The sequence below is a fragment of the Rousettus aegyptiacus genome, unplaced genomic scaffold, assembly GCF_014176215.1.
Source record: "Rousettus aegyptiacus isolate mRouAeg1 unplaced genomic scaffold, mRouAeg1.p scaffold_m13_p_17, whole genome shotgun sequence".
Taxonomy (NCBI): Eukaryota; Metazoa; Chordata; class Mammalia; order Chiroptera; family Pteropodidae; genus Rousettus; species Rousettus aegyptiacus.
Window position 1 is genome coordinate 21,753,167 of NW_023416292.1, and position 20,794 is coordinate 21,773,960.

The 20,794-nt window shown below is 62.1% G+C and overlaps 1 protein-coding gene across 1 annotated transcript; it reads right to left on the minus strand.

Annotated features, from left to right (window-relative positions):
• Positions 1–7,337: 7,337 nt before the first annotated feature.
• On the minus strand, positions 7,338–19,016 carry STYXL2 (serine/threonine/tyrosine interacting like 2). Its single transcript, XM_036234703.1, has 8 exons — positions 18,852–19,016; positions 18,418–18,645; positions 17,687–17,812; positions 12,567–12,661; positions 11,531–11,762; positions 11,019–11,236; positions 8,017–10,018; positions 7,338–7,968 (listed from the first exon to the last, which is right to left on the minus strand). The coding sequence occupies exons 3-8, from the start codon at positions 17,794–17,796 to the stop codon at positions 7,338–7,340; spliced, it is 3,288 nt and encodes a 1,095-aa protein (XP_036090596.1). The 5' UTR covers positions 17,797–17,812; positions 18,418–18,645; positions 18,852–19,016.
• Positions 19,017–20,794: the final 1,778 nt, after the last annotated feature.

Sequence of the window (20,794 nt, forward strand, 5' to 3'; positions counted from 1 at the left end):
TTTGACAAAATACAAGGAAGTAAATAATCTACTACATAATCTAAAACAAAATGAATAAATATAAAACGTTAAGCCTGAGAAAGAATATAGCCATAAACACAGAAGAAATGTTTAAGATTCATGAGTATGCTTTATACAATACATTTGAAATTTTTCATTAAGTAAATAATTTTCTAGGAAAACAAAAAGCTAAAATTATCTTGAAAAGGCATAAAAAATAATAAGCCAAAAACCCATGGCAGATCCATTTGCAATACCACATAGAATAACGGACAGAAGGTCTCCAAGGAAATAGAAAAGTTAAACGAAGTGTGAGCTCGCTAGACCTACTGGCCATCCCGGGACCCCATGCCCAACAAAAGCGGGGTGCACGTCCTTCTCTAGAGCACGTCTTCTGCGTAGACTGTGTGCTAGGCCATAAAACCAGACCCAGTAAGTTAAAAACATATTATATAAAGTACGCTCTCTGACCAGAGTGGACTTAAACTAGAAATCAATAACAGATGGAATGGGAAGGAATTAAGCAACATACTCCCAAGTAAGCAACCCATGGGTCGCAGGCGTCACAAGAGAAATGAGGAAACACTTTGAGACGAATGAAAAGGCAAAGGCAGGCGCGAGTCGCCGCAGCACACGGGATGCGGGTAAAGTGGTCCTGAGCGGGAAATTCACAACCGCAAACACCTGTATCAGGAAAGAGTGCCTTCGGGTCAATAGCCTTACCTTCCACTTTAAGAAACTAGAAAAAAGAAAAGCAAAGTAAACACAAAGCAAGAACGAGGAAGGAAATGGTAAATATTAGACAGAAATAAATAAAATAGAACAGAAAAACAAAAATTCGATTTTAAAAAGTTGTTTTTTTTTTTTTTGAAAAGGCAAACTTGAGTAACAAATCTTTAGCTGGCTGGGCAGGGGGAAAAGAGAGGAGACAGAAATCACTAAAGTTGAGCGTGGAAAAGGGGTAACATTAACAACCTCACAAAAATACAAAGCATCATATGAACGATTGCATAAATGAACACATGTATCACTGTGTATATAAACACAAATGGGAATTACTGAATAGGAAAATATTTTCAAAGCGGAAGCCATCAAGAAAAATGACTGAAATTTCTGAGTACATAAAAACATAATATTTTTGTATATCTGAAAAATAGCATGAACAAAACGATAAGAAAATAAATGGAAGAAACCGTCCACAAGATACGTGATGGACTCAAAGAGCATTATAACTAAAGAATGTACACCGATGAGTCGAAAGATGAGAAACCCAAAGCGACAAGGGCACAGCCGCTGAAAACGACACAATTTACGAATTACGCGGTGCCGCCCGCCTTTAAACACACGAGGGGAAACGTCGGATTCCGCAGTAATGCAAAAAAAATGCAAGACAACGAGATGACATCTGACTACGTGATTGGGACAGGTTGTGGATACTTTCTACACCTATTTTTTCTTCTTTTTAAAATTAATTTTCTGTTTTTATCAAAGTAATGTCTGTTTTACACATACATCATTTTAAAAGATCCACCAAACCACAGAGATAGGAACAAAAATCGGCAGCCCCTTCCTCGCCTCCGCTCTCCTCACCGCCGGGTTCTGCCTCCTGCGGACAGCCACCTGCGACTATTTCTCCAGCAAAAACGGCAGGTGGCCCTGAGGTGGGGGCCGGCGTGGGAATAGCCACTTCCGGAGCGGGCGGCGACCGAAGCCGCCTTCTGTAGGAAGAGCGGGTCCCTCCGCGGTGGGAGGGGAGCAGCATCAGGGAGGGGGCCCTCGGCACCGAGCTTTCGGTTTCCAGTCTCCGTGAGAGCGGTGGACGGCAGGCTGGGGCGAGAAGCTTGGTCTCACTTGCTCGGGCCGCCGGAGGACCTAAAAACGGCACTAGGTCTAGTAAAGCACTAGGCCGGACCCGGCACACAGCCGGCGTCGGGTGACCTCAGCCATCGTGGGCCTCGCAGCATTAGCTGTCGAGGAGGAAGGGATCGGGCAATGCCGGGCACAGATGGGTCGGAGGGGAGCTGGGTACCATCACTGACATCGGGCTCACGCACACTTCCTGGCAGGCAGTCGGCTAAGCGTTACAGAGAAGGTTTCATTGTTAAGTACGTGTGCACCCAGGTAATAACTTCACAGGATCTTATCCTGAAGAAATAACTGAGCGCACATACAACCACGTGTGTATAAGGAGGTTCATCTCATTGCTTGTAACAGGAAGAACTAGAAACATAATTATTTAATAATGGGGATTGGCAAAATAAATCAGTCAGCCCAGAGACAGACTACCGTGAAGTCATTAACCATCATGTTGCGGGGAAATGTCTTCCATGAAAAAATATTAAATAAAAATTAGGTTTAAAAACAGTCTGTACGAAATGATCTCAAACAAACACGAACGACTGGGTGCTTTCCAGAGGCCTGCAGGTTCTCGCTAGGGAAGAGAACAGAACACTCGTGAGACTAGTCGTGGGGGTCAGGCCCACAGGTGACTGTGGCGTGTAGTCACATCCAGTCAAAGCAGCACCCACACGCTCACGGGAACCTCAAGTGCAGCTCTCGGCCAGACTCGAGAGGTGGCACGAAGGTATCGCCACCCAGAAACGCTTAGGGGGAGAACGGTGTTGTCTGGGAATTGCGAAGGTGTTCTTGAGAACGGGAATCCCATTTCAGGAGGAAATTTTAAAACTCACCCTGAGAAAACTGGTAAGTTTGTAGAAAGTGCCCGATCGTGTTGCTGACCCATAATGGTAAAAAAAAAAAAAAAAAAAAAAAATGCCTTTGATGTTGTAAGAGGCACGTTTTAATTATCGATTAGTTATTTTTTTTTAATTAAAAAATTGAAAAGCCTTCGCATCTTGCTTTGGATCTGGAACTCAAATCCTTCGGACCGCCCGGTGGAGAAAGCGTGGGGCGGAGGGTCCGAGGCCGCGGCAGGCTCCCTCCGGGCTCCCTCCGTCTTTCCTGGCTGGTTGACTGTGAGTGATGCATTCAACTCCGGAACCTGTTTTTCCACCTGTAAAGTGGCGATTGAAATGTCTCCCTCCGGCCTTGGAACACTAAGATTGCACGGTGTCTGAGCTGAGATACGCATGCGCTGGCCTCTCTGCAGGAGCGCGTTGGGGGAGTCCAGGAACCCCGCTGGGGTGCAGGCACTCAGACCAGCCAGCGGTTTTGTGGAGAGATGGGGGGATAGCTCGGGGGTTCGGCCAATGCAGCTGTCTTTGGGGGAAGTCAAGGGGCGGAGTTCTCAAAATTAACCTAAAGCTTCAGGCTCGAAGAAACACAAGTTTCCATAACAACAAGATGAAAGTATAATATCCGATGCCGCTTTACTCTCGGATTTTCTAGATCATTTCCTAACTTTAACACAACGACGTAAACAGTATGATCGTCATCTTACGTGACTAGCTGACACGGTAATGAAATGACATTTTGTGGGCCAAAGGGAAGGAGAGTTGGAATGCTCTGCATGGGATGGGCTCGTCCTGCTCGTCCACCTTTCACAGCGGGCACTGCTGGCTTTGCCAGGCGTGGGGGGGGGGCAGGCGGGGCACCCTGGGGCCCCGATGGCCGACCCAGTCCTTCGCCATCGCGTGGCGCTCACCCGGACAGACTCAGCCTCACGCTGAGATTTCCCCGACAGTCAGGCCTGCAATGCCCGAGTCGAGAGTGCCTCGTTCACATCGCTATCATTGCGAGGTGACGAAAATATTTTATTATAGTAAATGCGACCAAAAAAAAGTCACCCGGTGTACCATCACAGCAAACGCACTGTTTCTGTGTCCAGTAAATATTGTCACCTAAAATTTCGCAATTTTCATGATCAAATCAAAAGCCTCGATCGGCTCGGGTGGACTGCTGACGCGCAGCCTTTAAAAACACACGTGTTTTGGGCAGCGGAGGGCCCCGGGCGCGGCAGGGAGCTGCATCCTGCCCTGTGACGCCGCCCCGCGGCTCGCTCAGACGCAGATACCTTGAGAGGCTGAGAACAGCGGAGGAGGAAGGTGGGAAGGGGGTCCGCTCCCCCCGTCGCCCTTACTATTTCTGACACAGCACACGGGCTCCTGGACCTTTTGATATTTCTCATCAAAACTTACTCTCTCCGCGTCCGTCTCATTTCAAAGGGACACTGGCTAATCCGTGCCCCTGAGTTATCTCTAATTCACAGACATTTTCACTGTAGCCGGTGCCTTAACTCAAAGGAATGCGTCTGCGGCTGGGATTTGAAGCCGAAGTGAGCTCGGGGCTCTGGAGAGCCTTTCTTTGTTCGAGGACTCGCCGGACGGGGTTCAGACTCTTCAGAGAGAGACGCTGCGTTTCATCCGTCTTTGCATTTCCAGCGCCGGCGACAACCCTCGTCCCCCAGTAAGTGCTCCATGAACGCTCGCTGAATGAGAGAGGGAAAGAATGGGGGACGGCGACGAGGGGGACCTTTATCGGCAGGCCCCGACCACCGTCCATTGTAAGCACAGCATAATACACGGCTCCCGAGGAGGGCTCGCGCGAGACCCGCTCGTCCGTATTTTGGCTGCATCCGAGGTCCCCATTCATCAAGGCCTCGTTGCTAGCCACGAGGGGCCCACTGGAGAGCCGGAGGATGAGAGATTTGCCTAATCTCTCTCTCCCCACCCCGTCTCTCCCTCTCTCTCTCTCTCTCTCTCTCTCACACACACACACACACCCTCCAGCTCTGTGCCACCTCCCTCGGCAGCCTTTGTAATAAATCCAAAGCTACATACCCACCTGTGCCATGCAGCTTTACAAGGAGAAAGCTGTCTGAAAGACACCAATATTGCGACTCCCCAGAATGAAGGCTTGTCCCCCAGGAGTCGGGAAGAGAGAGCGCGCGGAAACCTTAGCCTCTTTGAACATCCCGTCCTTTAAGCAGAGCTCCTATTCCCGGCGGTCCCGGGGGGCCCCGTGCTTGTCATCCTCCCCACAGTCTCTCGCACTGGAGTGTTTATTAGTGAGCGGTTAGCACGGGGGACGGTGCCCGGCCGGCTCGCGCACGGGCTTTGTTCGGGGACTGTATCTTCGGGACGGCCAGTGTGTCGGCAGTCCTGCAGTCAGATTCCAGATTTCTCTGCCATTGTGGTTTCAATCCTTCCTGGAGGGTCTTTCTTAAAGGCAAGATGGTGTGGTAGAAAAAATGGCTTTAAAATCAGATACACCTAGGTTCAGACCCTTGTTTTTCCGATTATGTCGTGATTCTGGGCACGGTGTCCAAGTCCGACTCCCCATCTGTAAAATGGGGACATCGCCGCTGGCTTCGCGAGCTTGCATGTGTCGGGACTACACAGAGCATGGCAGAGTGGTGGGCAGCCGCCTCTCCAAAGGGAATTCCAGAAAGAAGAAGGGCAGATCGCTGCGGCCTCCTGGGCTGGGACCAGGAAGCAGGTGCATTGTCTTCCTGTTCCAGAAGCGTTAACAGGACAATGACCCACTTAAGCCGCATTTTCTCAATGTCCTGCGAAGGGCCTGCGTCACGCCCGCCGCCTGCCCTTCGGCCTCCCTGAGGAACGCTGCTCCCGCGAACAGCTCTCGGCTGCCCCGTGAATGAGGGCTGAGCCCGCCGGCTGGAGCTGGCTCAGAGCAAGGCCACGAGGGCCTCGCGACGGCTCTCCCGTCCCCTCCCGTCCCCTCCCGTCCCCTCCCATCCCCTCCCGTCCCCTCCCGTCCCCTCTCGTCCCCTCCCGTCCCTTCCCGTCCCCTACCATCCCCGCCACTTCAGCCTTGGAGCGGGCGACATTTGTTGAGACTGGACCAATGGAAGCTCTCACGGTGTCGTTGTGGCTCGGGGAGAAATGCTTTCGGCAGCTCTGCCGCCGTCAGGGTAGGTGAGGGCTGCTCTCCCGAGTGCTGGCTGGACTGCGGCGCCCCCTACAGATGCTCAGAATCCCCCCCATTGTGAGAATCCTGTGATGCCCTCTCCCCCATCGCGCCCTGAACATCTCACCCACTCATCGGCGAAGGAAAAGAGGCACAGATCACTCCGAAACGACACGGAAACGAACTGACTCCTTTGGACCCTAAAAATGATCTGTGCTGAATCATTGACTCACGGGGTCATCTAGAATCTCTTGCTTTTGACACAGGATCGGTTTACAAACATAGTCCAGCAGGGGATGCCAAAGATGCTTGCTGGGCGATTATTACGCACCCGGCATTGCCCCGAGCACGTCCCGGACCTCACGTCCCTGGGCTCTGAATGTGCACCGTCCCAGCTTGAATCCTGGCTTTGAGGCGGCAGCCGTGCGGCCCTGGGGAATTCACGATTTCCCCTCCTACGCCTCAGCATCCCCGTTAGTTTCTTCGTGGGCCGCGTTTCCTTCGGGTCCTTGTCTAGCTAGCCCCTTCTCATCCTTCGGGTTCAACTTAATTATTAGCTCGGCAGAGAAGTGCTTCCCGCCTGAAGTACTCGGCCTCCCACCTTTTCCGTCGCGTCACCCTGTATTTCTTTCGGGGCGCTATTGTCTTCGGCCACAACGACTGTTCGTTGGAGGTGCCTCGATGCCAGACTTGGCTCCTAGGTACCGGGAACACAGCCGTGAAACATGCCTGCCCCACGGAGCCCGCATTCCAGCAAGGAGAGACCAGCAGCCGCGCGGGCAGAGGACATAAATCAGCGGTATTCGAAACAGTCTAAGTTCTTTGTCTACTGCCTGGCTCCTTCCTTAACACTATTATTAGCTCCTTCAGGGCAAGTTCTGGTCTGCCTTGATTTCTGCCCAGTGTCTAGCATATGCTTCAAGAAAGGAAGCAAATAAAAAAATTTTTTTTTTTTTTAAGGAAAAGAGACCAGAATAAAAAAGAAATATCGGACAACATGCCAATTTTAATGCAGACCCAAAAACACTGAGAAGCAGCGACCAGAACTCCGCATGCTGGCCGGGGAGAGCCTTTCCGCGGGGTAGGTTCCCTGGGTCTCCTGACAGAACCGCTCCGTGCAGAACCTGTCCTGAGTCCCCCGCCTTCCTGGCGAGCTGGCGGCCCCAGAGCTCTCCGCCTTCGCAAGCTTACCCCTAGTCTGCGGCGAACCCCGTCAGGCACGTGAGGAAGCGGCACTGCTCAGAGGATGATGGACAATCGGAAGTGGCGTCCGCTGGTCCAGCCCCTCCCGGGACGGCTTCCTCCCCTGCCCGCCCCCCCGCCGCCGTACCCCTCACTGCGATCTGCCCCACCCCCCGGCACCCCTCACTGCCCCACCCACCCCACCCCCCCGGAACCCCGTCCACATCCCGTCCCTTGCCGGCCAGTGGCGAGCGCGCCCCGAGCCGCGTGCTGAGCTGCAGGGCTTCGCCTGCGGCCTCGGCCTCTCGCGGGCCGGCCCGGACCGCCTAGTCCTCCCTCCGCCGCTGCAGCTTCGTCCTCGTCTCCTCCTGCCGGCGTCGCCAGGCGGCGATGACCGCCTCGTCGTCCGCGGCCTCCTGCTCCGCGCCCGCGGCGCGCGCCCGGCGCTGCGCCCGCCGCCCCGCCGCGAAGCGCCCTTCCTCTCTGCTCGCCGTCCTCGCCGTCTCGCCCTCCTCTTCGGACCTCGCGAAGCTCTGGGTGAACTTCCTCTTGGCTCCGAACTCGGAGAAGTCGGACCTGCAGGACTCCTCCTCGTCCTCCCAGTCCTCGGGCCCGGCCCAGTCCCGACGCCGCGGCTCCGGGGACTCCGGGCCTGCGGGGGGCTCGGGGCTCCGGCGGAAGAAGTGGGGCTCCGGGCTGGGCTCCCGGGAGCCAGAGGCCTCGCTGAACGTGGCCCTGGAGAAGGCGCGCGTCTCGCTGCCCTCCGTGGTGGAGGCGCAGGACACCCGCGAGCTGCTCCGCGCCGAGCCGCCGTCGCCGCGCCGGGCGCAGGTGTCCTGCTCCTCCAGCCACGACCTGGAGAACCGGTAGCTGGAGGCGCGGGACTCCGTGTGCAGCAGCGACGCCCTGCTGCGCCTCGCGCGGGAGCCGCCGGACCAGTCGCTGCGCGGGGGCGACCTGTCCCCCGCGCCCAGGCCGCCGGACCAGTCGCTGCGCGGGGGCGACCTGTCCCCCGCGCCCAGGCCGCTGAGCCACTCGTGAATGCCGCTGTCCCCCTCGGCGCCTGCGGCCCGGGCGGAGCCGGCGTCCGCGTCCGGCCGCTGGGGGCCGCCGCGCGAGGAGCGCCCGCCGCTCCCGATGGCGCTGTCCGCGTCCTCGGCCCCGCCGCCCGCGCCCCCCTGGGCCTTCTTCTTCTTGAAGAGGCTGCTGCGCGCGTGGTCGGAGGCCAGCTTCTCCGCCTGGTACGCGGACATCTTCTCCCTGAGCTCCAGCTGCGCCTCCCTCTCCCGGCGGCCCAGCTCCTGCAGGTCCACGTGCTCGGCGAAGAGGCCGTACATGGGCTCGCCGCGCCCCGGCGCCCTGCGCCCCGCGCCCTCCGCCCCGGGGGCCGGCGCGCTGTGGCAGGACAGTGTGGACCGCGCGTCGGACCCGCGTCGTGCCTGGTTCGGGGGCGGGAGGCCCAGGGAGGAGGCGCTCTGCCCGCTCAGCACGGAGCCCTGGTCGTCCCCCGGCCAGCCGGCGGCGGGGGCCCCCTTCGAGCTGGCCGCAGACGGCGGGCGCGACAGCAGCAGCATCTCGTTCTGCTTCTGGGCGAGGGTCTCGCTGACCACGCTGGCGATCCAGCTCTGGATACTGGCGATGGAAACGGTGTCCCCCGGCCCCACGGGGAGGCCCGGCAGCGGCGTGGAGGGGCCGGAGGCCCAGCCCGCCCCAGAGAGGGCGCTGAGCACGGACGCCGTGTCCGCGTCGGCGCTGGGCGAGGCGGCCGCAGACGGGAACGCGGCCGGGGGGGCGTCCGCGCCGCCCGCGTCCCCGCCGCCCGCCGCCCGGCTCTCCGCCAGCGTCCGCCGGCTCCTCTCCAGCAGCTCCAGCCGCCGCTGCCGCTTCTTGGCCAGGGCGGCGTCCTCCGCCCTGCCGAGCGCCGCCACGTCCTCCCGGTTCTCGCTGCCCACCTTCCTCTGGTGCCTCAGCTTCCAGGCCTGGTAGGCCGGCAGGTGGGCGGCGGGGGCGCCGGGCCCCGGCCCGGCCTCCTCGGCGCCCTGCTCGCTGCCGCCGTCGTCGGCCTCCGCGTCTCTCTTGTGAAACCCGTACTGGATCCTCTTGATCTTCCACCTTTCCAGGGCAGTGAGCTTGTCCCTGTTCCTGCTGCAGAAGTCGTAGAAGGAGCTGGCCTCCGAGCTCACGCTGGCGCGGTCGTCCTCGCGCCCGCTGCGGCGCCGGCCGCTCCGGGACGCCTCCTCCTCGATCTCCAGCAGCCTCTGGGTCCACGCGTCCCAGCTGCTCTCGGTGGACGCGGAGCCGCGTCGCTCGCGCCGGCTGCTCAGCTGCAGCTTCAGCTCGCGCACGTCGCGGCTGCTGACGCTGTCCGAGGTGCTGTGCTCGCTCACGGTGCGCACGCGCCTGCGCGCCGAGCCCGCGCCGCCCTCCTCCTCCTGCTCCTCCTGCTCCTCCCGCGCCCACGCCCGGCGCGCCGCTGCCTGGTACCTCTCGTTGCGGCTCTGCCACTCCCGGATGATGCTCTCCACGTCCTCCTCCTCCTCGGGCTCTTCCCCACCCTGGGCCCAGCCCCTGCCATGCCCACCCTGGGGGACCGCGTCTGGGGGCGAGCCCTGCCCCCCTTTCCACTCTGCATACGGCCTCTCCTCCTGGTCTTCGTCGCCGAGGAGGGGCTTGGAGGCCTGGCTGGGCCCCCCCAGGGAGGAGCCACTGAGGCGGCTGGCGATGTCGTCCTCCTCCTCCTCCACGGTGAGGGCCTGCACCCGGGCCCCCCGGGCGCCCCCCGCGGCCTCGCCCTCCCGGCCACCGCGGTCCCTGTCCCTCTGCTCCATCAGCTCCTCGCTGAGCTCGCGGAGCTGCTTCAGGAAGCCGTCGTTGGGGCGGACAGCCCGCTTCCTGCGCACGGTCATCAGGGCCTCCAGGACCGCCATGTCGTGGAAGATCATCAGGTAGGCGGCCACCAGCACCGCCGACCGGCTGACGCCCATTTCGCTGCTGACCAGCACTTTCCCTGGAGGAAAAGAAAGCGTAAGAAATAACGATGTAACCGCAGCGCACGCCGTTTCCACGTGCTGGACTTCACGTGTTTCCTTGGCCTCTGGCCTTCATCCCAGTCCAAGTCCAGTCCGGCCAAGCACCATGGCGCCCGCAGTACGGACATCGGACAGGGCGGCGAGGCCGCCCTGAGCACTGGGAACACCCCCCGCTTGGGCCGAACCTGGGCGCAGAGTCGGGGGGAGCAACCGACCACCGTCCCCGCCTCTGGACCGACCGCTGGAGGACGTTTCTCCATCCTCCCTGCCGCACCGGGCATCCGAGGGAGGAGAAATGAAAAGGGGGATGGGGGGGGTGGGGGGAAGGAGAGAACGAGGCCGCGGCGGACGAGTCGGAGACGCGGACCCCGGACGCCGGAAAGTCACAGCTGGGGCTTCGGAGCCCCGTCACGCCGTCCTCCGCCCCGGCCTCCGCGGGCCGCCGCCAGCCGGCCCTCCCGCTCACACGCACGCGCGCACGCGCGCACACACGCCCCTCGCTCCGATTTCGCGGCAGCTCCTGGAGTCGGGGCCGAGCGCACCCGTCCCGCACGCGCCCGGCTCGCGCTCCTCCGGGCCGTGGCCCTCGCCCGGGCCACCGGCGCTCCTCTCCCAGCCTTTCCTTCCCGTCACTCGGCTTAAACGTCCCTTTCTCGATGCCCTCGCCGCGGCGCTGGCCGTCACCCCCACACGCCGCCCCGGCCACGACCTCTGCCTCGCACTCGGCACCTCACATTTTCCTTCCTCTCTTTAATTCTCTGCCTTCGCTGCCGTGGAAGAGTCGAAGGCCAGAAGCCCTGCTGGGCCCCTCACCCTCACGTGCCAGCCCCCAGCCCCACGCCCCGGGTGAGTGACCCGCCTTTCCTCCCCGCCCCCTCCACGGGGTGGGTCAGGCTCACGGCCACGGCCAGGTTTCCGCAGCGCTCCCCACGTGCCCCCCGAGACCGCCCAGTGCCCAGGGCGGGCGGGCCCCCTCACCTCTGTGGGTCAGCAGGGCCTCGTCCAGGAACTCGGCGGCCTTCCGGAAGTGCTGGGAGATGTCTACGTCGGGAAAGTCATCCACCTCCACACCCAGGTACTGGATCTCCAGGCCAGTGTAGAATTCGGGCCCGGTGTAGACGCCTGTGCCGTGAGCCGCGTTCAGGATGTGGGTGATTCCCAGCCGCTTCAGCCTCGACTTGTTCACGGCCACACTCCTGGGGAGACGGAGTCAGAGCTAGCAAGCCGCCCTCCCACCGAGATGCAGCCGGCCCGGGCCGGTCAGGAGGGCCACGGCTGGGGGGTGCCACCTTCCCTACTCCCCGGGGTGTCTGAGGCTCACTGCAAATGCAGTGTTCAAAAGGGGCCGGGGACTCGCCCCAGCAAGAGCGAGAAGGCGCGGGCCCTGGGCAGGGTGGAGAGAACAGGACTGGTGTGTCAGGCCCTTCGGGCGGCCGCCCACCTCCCGCTTAGAGCCCCGCGCCTGGGGAGGAAACCGCGGCCAGACTCACTTCTCCGCTATGAACACGTTGGGCCAGACCTCGTCCACCTCGTTCCAGGGCGCCTCCTGGCGGTCCCGCACCAAGGCCCTCTGGAGGTCCAGCACGCAGGGGGTGTTGTACAGGCCGCTGTCGTCCATCTTCTCGCGGACGCGGTTGTACAAGTCCTCCATCATCAGCTGCTCGGCGGACTCCAGCATGCCCAGACGCTCGGCCTCGGCCCGGCCTCCCTGCCGCCGGAGCTCTGCGAGGGACAGGCAGCGAGCTGAGCCGAGGCTCAGGGGCCCCACACCTCCCGGCTCCTGGGCGGCGCCCGCGGTGGCCCGGTTTGCTGCCAGGACCCTGCGCCTGGGCCGGAATGCCGGCGGGCCTCCCGGGAGGGCCCGAGTGGGCAGCGGAGGGCCCCGCCTGGCCCAGGCGCGTGTGGTCGGGCAGCGTGGGCACACGGGTGTGGCGGGGGGACACCGGTCCCCTCGCTCCCCTGTGTCTCTCCACGGCTGGCTGGCGGTTCCCTAGACCTGGGCCCTGAGCACCTGGTATGTGTCCAACCCAGTGCCACACAAAGCAGCACGTTCACGAGACCGGACAAACGGCCCTCTCTGTCACCCGCCTCTCTCTGTCACTGGTCTGACTCCTCCGCGTGCGGGGTGCGCGTGACCCGGGAGCAGCCAGGCTCTCCGCAGCCCTTGCCCAGGTTGCCTTTATTTTAAGCCCTGGAACTCTCCGGAGGCTCCTGGCCGTTGCCTGGCTCTCGCGTCTCCTCTCTAGCACCAGCCACCCTAGGACCCCCGAGGTTACCCGAAAGCCCAGTGGGAGGTGCCAGGGCAGAGCAGAGCTGCCCATCCGGGGTCACACTGTCGTGTGGCATTCACGCCTCTGGCCCAAGGCGGGTGAGGAGGGCTCGGCAGAGCTGCCGTCTTTGGATCGGTGCCTCATAGTGCGGTGGGAAGAAGAGGCTCCCCGACACCTTCCGGGGCCCCTGCCAAGGGTCTCCAGGTGACCCGAGGCTCCCCGACTGCCCCTGCCCGGCCTCTGCTGCCATCGCTACCTTGACTGATGATCTGCTTAGCCGCCACCGCGGAGGAGAGGTGAATGGGCTCCATGAAGATGCTTTCCGTTTCCGCCTCCGAGACCACGGAGCACCTGCGAGAGCCGGGGACTCGGGTGAGAGGACTCTGGGCGGCGTCTGCCGGGGAGGGGTCCCTTCTGCACAGGAAACCGGGGTCTAATGTCAGCCACCGAGGGACACGACGGGGTGGGAGGGGGCCTGGGGCTGCGGGTGCCGGTGGCTCGGCGGCCGCCCGTTTCCACACCAGAGTTGGAGCCCCCTGAGCTGGAGCCTGATGGGGCGGGGGTCTGGGCGGGGGTCTGGGCGGGGGCGGGGCGGGGGGCCGGCTGCGGCTGGGAGGAACCCGCCCTCGCGCGGACACTGCCCCCCCGTGTCCCCGCCCTCGCGCGGCCTGCTGCCCATTTCCATTCTCTCGTCCCCTGTCCCTCGAGTATCAGGGCCGCAGGGCCTCGGCCCGGGTTTCGTGGGGCTGGCGGGCTGCACGGCCACCACCAAGCCCTCCGTGCCGAGGCGTCTTCCTGCTTGGGAGGGAGCGGCTGCGGGTGGGGGGGGGGGGGGGGGGGCCCAGCGCGGGGACAGCGTGCGGGCGTGTGCAAGCGCCCCGCCCTGGCCCTGACCACACACAAGCGTCTGCCTGATTCCAGGGATGCAAAAGCGACCGAGGTAAATTTCAGGGCAATTTCCCAGAAAGAGACCAGCAGGGGTGGCCTGGGGCCCTTGGAAGGACATGGCCAGCCCAGGGCAGAAACAGGGCTGGGCCCGCACTACAGCGGTCGGTGCCCCCCCGTGGGGTCCCCCCTTTTCCAACGTCGAGTAAGACTTGGGTCTCCTTCCACTTAGTTTTTCCTGTAGGTCCGGCGAGGTTAAAAGAAAAATGAGAAGCTTTAATGCATACCTTTTTTTTTTCCCCATCACAAAAACTCCCTCATGCCGCCTGCCCCTTTATAATCAGCCCCTCCCTGTACCTCGTCCCCGGCCATCTCTGATCTGCTGCTTTCCGTCCCCACGTGTGGCCTTTTCCAGAATGTGGTGTAAATGGAACCTTTTGGATCCGGCTGATTTCACGCGGCAAAATGCCTCTCAGAGTCATCCATTCTCCCGCATGAATCGATAACGCGTTTCTTTTTATTGCTGAATAATATTCCATTCCTTAGCCGCCTCAGGCTACTGCCGCCATCGGTCACGCTGCCCTGAGTCGCGGCCGAGTATTCGAGAGAAAAATGACGCCACCCCTGGCGGCCTGGCGGCACCGTGGGCTCCGGCCTTCGTCCCCAGCCGGCCGGGTGCTGCTCCCCGCCCGGGGTCCTCGCGCGGCTGCCTCTTCGTCCTGTGCCGGTGTCGGGAGGGCAATGCACGGGACGGGCCAGGCGCAGGGGGCGTGCACCCTCTCGCCCAGAACTGGAACCTCTGTCCGTCGTCCTGTTGCTCCTAAAAGTCTGAAGGTGACGTGTTTCCTGAGCCTCGCGACCGACCTACGTTATCGTCACGGGAACCCACAGGGTCTCGTCTGGTTCCCAGGGCGTGCCTTGGTCTGCTGCCGGCCAGTGTGTCGGGCGGCGCAGACCAGAACGGCCGGGGGTGGACGCGAGCCCTGTAAAGGTAGAGAAGGCTGGTCTCACTTCCCCCTGGATCTCCGGCACGGGGAAGGTGGCCCGGCAGGCTTGACGACTAAGCAGGTGGACGGAGGGTGGACAGGTGGGCGGCTGGATCCAGGATGGAGTATGCTAGGCAGGAGGCCAGGTGCCCACACACCGCCTGGGGGTCCAGGCCCTGCGGCCTCTGGCCCCGTCTCCTGTCCGGCCTCGGCCTGCACCAGGTTCCCTCCGCCTCGCGCCTCGACGGGACCCGGCCGTCTGGCTTCGCACCCTCCTCACGTCGCCCTCTGCCGGGGACTCTGCAGGAGGCCGTTTCCGCTGCCCAGTCCTGCCCTCGTCGCCCGCCTCTCAGCTCTTAGGCCAGTCATCGCGTCCACAGGCAAGTCGACCCCGCTCCCCACCCCCTGCCGCTCCCTGTGGCACCCCGAGAGACGCCCGCCCCCTCGCCGGACCACGCCCCCTCCGACCCCCGCTGAGGCAGGACGGCGGCTGGGTGTCGTGACGACTGTTGGCTTCCCAGCACCTGCACAAAGTCCGGCTCAGAGTAGCAGCTTAAGAGGTATTTCACGGTTCCCTGGCTGACGTCGTCCTGAAGAGTGTGCCATGTAAGGGGACGTGGCAGCTGCGACAATTAGAGACGAGTGTTTGTCGAGTGTCAGCCCCTTGGGCATCGTGTTCCCGGGGCGCCAGTGGCAAAACCGTGGGGCCTGGCTCTGCTCTGTCCACGCCCACTCTGCCCTGCCGGGGCCAAGATGTACTGCATCCCGGAGGCCCGTGTGGGCAGCGGGCCCTTCCCTCTTACGGCAGATTAAAGGGTCCACGAGAGGTAGGGCCACGGCCACTGGCCTTGACTCTGGGCGGTCTCCGTGGTGAAGACAGACGTACAGGGAAAGCCAGTGAGTCCGAGGGATCCCACGCGAGGACTCAGCCCAGGACGCTGCTGAGGAGCCCCTCGCCGGCCCCCAGCTGCGAGGCGGAGCGTGAGGCCAAGAAACAAAGCCCGAGGTCGCCCGGTGTCACCTGCAGGCTGTGGGTCAGCGTGTTCATGAGCCAGCTGCCAGGAGAGGAGGGGATGGGGGCCTGCGGGGCGAGCACGCGGCTGGCACCCCCGAGATGCCCGGGGGCACAGGGCGGGCCCCGACAGGACCAGCGTCCGGGGGCCGAGGAGCCGGTCCCTGGTGGCTGCAGAGGGTCAGGGCTGCAGGAAGGAAGGGGGCAGGAGGGAGACTCAGACGCTGGCCTTGCTCCTACTACAAGGTCAGCGAGACTGCGGCCCCGCACGGTGATTTATGACCTGACCGAGCCGCCACCTGCACCACGCGATGGAGCCAACGTGCGCCCTGATCGGCGTCAGCGGGGCCTGGCTGCCCAGGGAGGCAGGCGGGGAGCGAGGCTCTGGGATCGATGCCCTCACCAGAGGGTCAGGAGGAAGCGGCTACAAAGCCTTGAGGGTGAACTGAAAGGGACATGTAAAGCCGAGTGTGACGGACTTCCTGAGCAGAGGGGAAGGCGCGGCTTCCTTTCAGCCTGAGCTCTTCAGAATCGCAGACTGTGACCCACAATCGCAGACTGTGACCCATCAGCGCACCGTAAAAGCGATTCATCGGGCCCTGCCCAGCAGCTGGACAGAAGCAAAGGAAGGCATCATGGAACAGCGCCACCCACTGGAAGGACAGTTTTGTGAAATCTTGTTAAAGGTGTCTGCAAAGCTGCGTACGTGCTCTGAGCTGAGATGCAAGTGCTACGTCTGTCCCCCCGCCAGCAAAGCTGGAAAGCCAATGCTGGGACTGGACAGGCTGTCCAGACGCGGGGTGAGGCGGAACTGGGGTCCTTCGGCCCAGGCCCCCCGACTGCCGATTGCTTCCTGTCCAGGGGTCCCTCGGAAATAGTCGCGCCAGGCACTCAGACCCCAGGGCAGCAAAGGCGAGCAGGACACAGCCAGCCAAACCTCTCTGAAGGTGAGCGGGGCAACGCCGTCTCCCCTGGGAGCCCGTAAATGTGTCCCATGGGTGGACGGCGAGGGCACACAGACGTTACCTGCCTGACGGGGTGCGCGGTGCCTCAGACCGCGCCGCACCAGCGAACCCGGCCGGCCGCTCGTTTTCCTGGGCGCACGGACCCCCTTTCCCGTCCGCCCACAGCAGACCACGCTGACCGCTCACGGTGGCAGCCACGTGGCAGCAAAAGGGCCACATTCGGCCCGGCCCGTAACAACCTCCCGAGGGGCCCCGTGTCCCGAGGGGCCCCCGTGTCCCGAGGGGCCCCGTGTCCTCTTGGTGCCGCCGAGCACTGGCAGGCGGAAGCCTGAACACCGAGGGCCGGCAATTCCCGTCCTGGACTTCGCTGGAGTGGGACAGACGTGTCCGCGACGGTGGTGAGCGTGACCGTGCCTGTACCTGCTGCACGAACCGCCGCCCGCCCAGCCGCACCCGAAGCCGCCTCCGCCTCGTCCGGAGGGCGCGGGGGCAGGGGGACATGTCAAGTCTCAATTCTGACGGATTTTCTAAGTGGGAAAATAGCACTGGACTTTAAAAGACAAGTCCCGGAGCTCCATTTGGACAAAGTGTCCAGGCCCGTGGGTGACGAGCTCGCGCCCTCATCCCCATCTCACTCCAGTGGGGAACCCCTTCCAGCCCCCAAAAGCAGGAGCCAGCGAGACCCCAGGAAAACGGAGAAAAAGCGAAGCAGATCCATTGGAACTTCGGGGTGAAGCGCCCCCGACACATCCCAGTTGAGTCTTTCCTTCCCTTCGTACAGACCAGTGGACACAGGCTCAAGGGGTTAAGTGTTTTGTCACGTCAATTCGGCAGCAGAGCTAAGATTAGAAGTCGGTCCCTCACTGTCTTTTCTGCCAGAAGAAAGTAGACAGGCAGACAAACCGCTGCGTTAGCGGCAACTAAGCATTTCTTCGATGCCTCACGGTTCCTCTCAAAATTTCATGAAAATTTTTCGTTCTACCTCAAAGCGCGTTCTCAATGATTTTATGTAAAAGAGAGTCGTAAGGTGTCACGTAACGAAGGAGACCGTCCGGGACGCGGCGTCATGTCGACGTGCCCTGAGCACACCTCCCCGTGTGGAAGACACGGCTTGAAATCCCCTCAGGGCCGGCGCCGGGCCCGCGGCCTGTTCTGGTCCCGCCGCCTCTCGCAGTCTGGGCTCCGCCGCCCCCAGACCCAGCCTCGGCGCCGGTGAATCGGGCGGCCCCTCCGGTACCCCCGTCAGACGCCAGCCACCGCTCCAGGCCGGGGCCCAGTGTCGCCGCCTCCGGGAAGCCTCCCGCGCCCCCTCCGAGTCCGGTCGTTCCTGTCTCGGGCCCACCGCGCGCTCGACCCCGGGCACGCCGACGCGCCCTCACGCTCGCTCTGCTGTCACGCCTGCCTCCTCGGGACGGCGGGACGTGCGAAAGGCGCTCGACAACGCGTGTGGCATGGGGACACGTAGGCTCCCTGGGGCCCGCCCTGCGTCCCACCCCGCGCGGGGCGGTGCGGGGCTCGGCGCACTCACTGGCTGGGGGAGGGGCTGCGGAGGTACCGGGCCTGCACGGCCCTCACGTCCACGTCGTCCTCTTCGCTCGGGACCACCTGCTCCTCCTCGGGGTCCCCGCCGGTCGCCATGACAGCCCAGCAGCCTCTGTAAGTTTGGCATGAGAAGGGCAGTTATGGAATCTGGTCCCGGAGGCTCGGTGGGGGGCAGGGCTGTGTCCGCCATGGCCCCTCGTTGGAACCAGGAGAGGGAAGGTCACCACATGCTAATCCCCTACTGGGGGAGGCCGAGCCAGCCTTGGCCCAGCCACTGTCCCCGGGACCCCGAGACGCACACCCCGCTCTGTAAAGCCCCCGCCTTGGAGTCACGAGATTTAAGAAGCGACAGCCGTCTCCTCCGGCAGCCGCCGGCGAGTGTGGGGCGGGCACGCAGGCGTTTGCCCGAACAAAAGCTAAAGCGGTCGAAAAACGTGAATTCCCCGCACCACACAGGCGGTTCCGTTCGCACACACGCACGCCCTTCGCCTCTGCGGGGGAGGGGCGGCTGGCCCTCGTCAGGGTCTCCGGCCAAGGCCACCAGAGTGACCGCCTGTGGCCCAGGCGCCGCGTGTCCGTCCATTCAGGACGCGAAGTCCCCGGGAGCCGGGCCCAGACGCGGCAGGGCCCTGACTCTCGTCTCGGGACAGCCCGCCCGGCCTCCCCCGGCTGTAAGTCCCAGCCCGCGGGACGCGGTGACAGGAGCAGCACACTCACCGCGTATCCGCCTGTATCCGCCTGTATCCGCCTGTGTCCGCCTGTGCCTCCACGGCCAGGCGCAGCCGCCCAAGGACCGGGGACCGGATGAAGTGGCCGGAGCCTTGACCAGAAACAGGCACCAGCCTTCTCCTCTCCTCAGTGTGTCTTCTCTGAGGGGCAGGACAGCTGTGAACGGGAAACCTTAGCCGCCTTCTAAATTTAGCCTCTGGCTGAGCCTGCAGCTCTCTGGGAAGGAATGGAGGCTCAGGACCCGGGCAGAAGGCAGGGCCACTTAACTCTTTCCCTCCAGCTGAGTCCCCGGACGCCGGCTCTGGCAGCCAAGTTCACGCACCCCAGAGGCAGCGGCCAGAAGGTCAGTGGCTCTCTCTCCATACCCCCTCCCGGGGCTGCCCACCCAAAGTCCCTCCAGAAGGTTGTCTGGAGCCAAAAACCTGCAAGGATGAGACACACCGTCCCTCAGCTCAGAGGGGCTGGGGAGAAACGCCGGACAGACGTCGGGAGAGCCCCCGATGGGGCTGAAGGGTGGGCGGTGCTGTGACCAGGTCAGAGTCTGGAGAGCAGATGGGGCGGTCGTGCCCTCCCTCCAAAATCCCCACACTCACGGCCCTCGGCGACAGTCGGCTGGCAACCCTGGGCGACACAGAAATTCCACGAGCTTCGTAAACTCCAGATGAGCTCATCGCACACTCTGCACCACCATCACTGCGGACACAGCAAAGCCCAGTGACCCAATAGTGTAGCCCCGCCTGCGCCTTCTGTGATTACCCCCACCCACCCACCTGCCCGCCCACCCATCCATCCACCCGCACATCCACCCACCTGCCCGCCCACCCATCCACTCATTCACAACTATCTACTCATCACCTACTATGCATCAGGCACTGTACTTGACCAAAATTAGGAATTACATAATTATGTGCTTAAAATGGTCCTTCTCCCTGACGAGGTGGAATGATGGAACAATGCCGGGCATGTCGCATAATTAAAAACTGGCAGAAGAAATGAGTGAGCTCACCAGTTATTAAGAAGAATGAGACACAGGTCGGAAATAACTCAGGCGCGAGGCGGGGCGCAGCCCGACGGGATCCCGCGGGCCGTGTGGGTCTGAGGGCGGGAGAGAGCGTGCCGGGGAAGGCCTCACGGGAGGAGAGAGCCCACCCGAGCTGGCTGTCGGCGGACGCGTCGGATTATGACACGGACGTGGTAGTGAGAGGGGAGTCCAGAGGGGACAGCCGGACAGAGTCCCCGGGCGGGAAACTCTGACTTCCGAGTGCGAAGCGATGCCTGACTCAGTCAGAGGATAAGCCACATGTAGGAGAGACCTTCTGGGCGACAGACTGTGTTTGAGAACAAGTACTAGAGCATATGCACACACACGCACACGTGCACACACACCTACACATAGGCGCACACGCACACACACATGCACACACGGGCACACACGCACGCACACACGCACGCACTAAAGAGCTGCGGGAGGAAACGGTGACGGCAGCCGACCCAGGAGACTGGAGCCGGGTGACCAGGACACAGCCGGGGGGGGGGGGCGACTTCTACGCCGTGTCCCCTTTTGAGTTATTTTGAATTTTGTGTGTCCAAATGAACCAACGTGAAATACAGTGTCTCCGGCGGTAGCGCTGGGCGGAAGGGAGAGCCCGCCGTCATTTGCCCTCGAGGACGATTCGCGTTCCTCACCACGCCTGGCACGCGGTACGTTCCAATAATTGTTTTTTTAATGAACAAATCCCCTGGGGAATCCTTCCAAGAAAAAGTATTAGGTGAAGCCTGGATGTGTCAACTTAAAAATCAAAAGGCCGATCAAGGCGAGAGGCGGCAGGCGTTCATTCGCGGTCACCTAGGGCAGCCGCCTGCGAGGCACGGGTCCAGGCGAAGCCGACCCGCGTTGCTCAGGAGACGAAGGCGAGGGGCGTTGGCGAGAAGGTCGGGGGACGGTCACATGCTTGGGAGGAAGGCGTTGCCGCCGGTGCCGATGACGTGCCCCAGTGACGCTAGTGCTGAACAGCGCCGTTGATCTTCAGTCCCGTTATCTTGTTGCCTTCGCCAGCCGTCCTTTGAGACACAATGTTGCCCTCGGCCCGGTCTAAAGCCGACTTTGCCCTGTCGTTACACCTCAGGTAGCCGAGGCATAAGTGGCGCGAGGCGCCTCACCCCGCCGGCCGGCAGCGTCCGTGTCATCCGCGTTGGCAGCGGAACGGGGCAGGAAGAGGTGGAGCAGCCCCGAGGGAGGCGCCAGGCGGGCCGGGCTCCGAGGACAGCCCCCAGCGTGGGGCAGGAGAGGGCCGGGGAGCTGGGGGACGGGGACGGGGACCCCGTGCGCGAAGCGGGGCGAGGGACGAGAGGGCCCTGAGGGCTT

Bases quoted from the DNA above. Each gene is read 5' to 3' on its own strand.
- STYXL2 (XM_036234703.1), bottom strand. From the start codon at position 17,796: ATGGCGACCGGCGGGGACCCCGAGGAGGAGCAGGTGGTCCCGAGCGAA. The intron at 11,763-12,566 runs GTAGCGATGGCA...TGTCCCTCGCAG, and splicing joins TAAGCAGATCATCAGTCAAG to AGCTCCGGCGGCAGGGAGGC. The intron at 11,237-11,530 runs GTGAGTCTGGCC...CCGTCTCCCCAG, and splicing joins AACGTGTTCATAGCGGAGAA to GAGTGTGGCCGTGAACAAGT.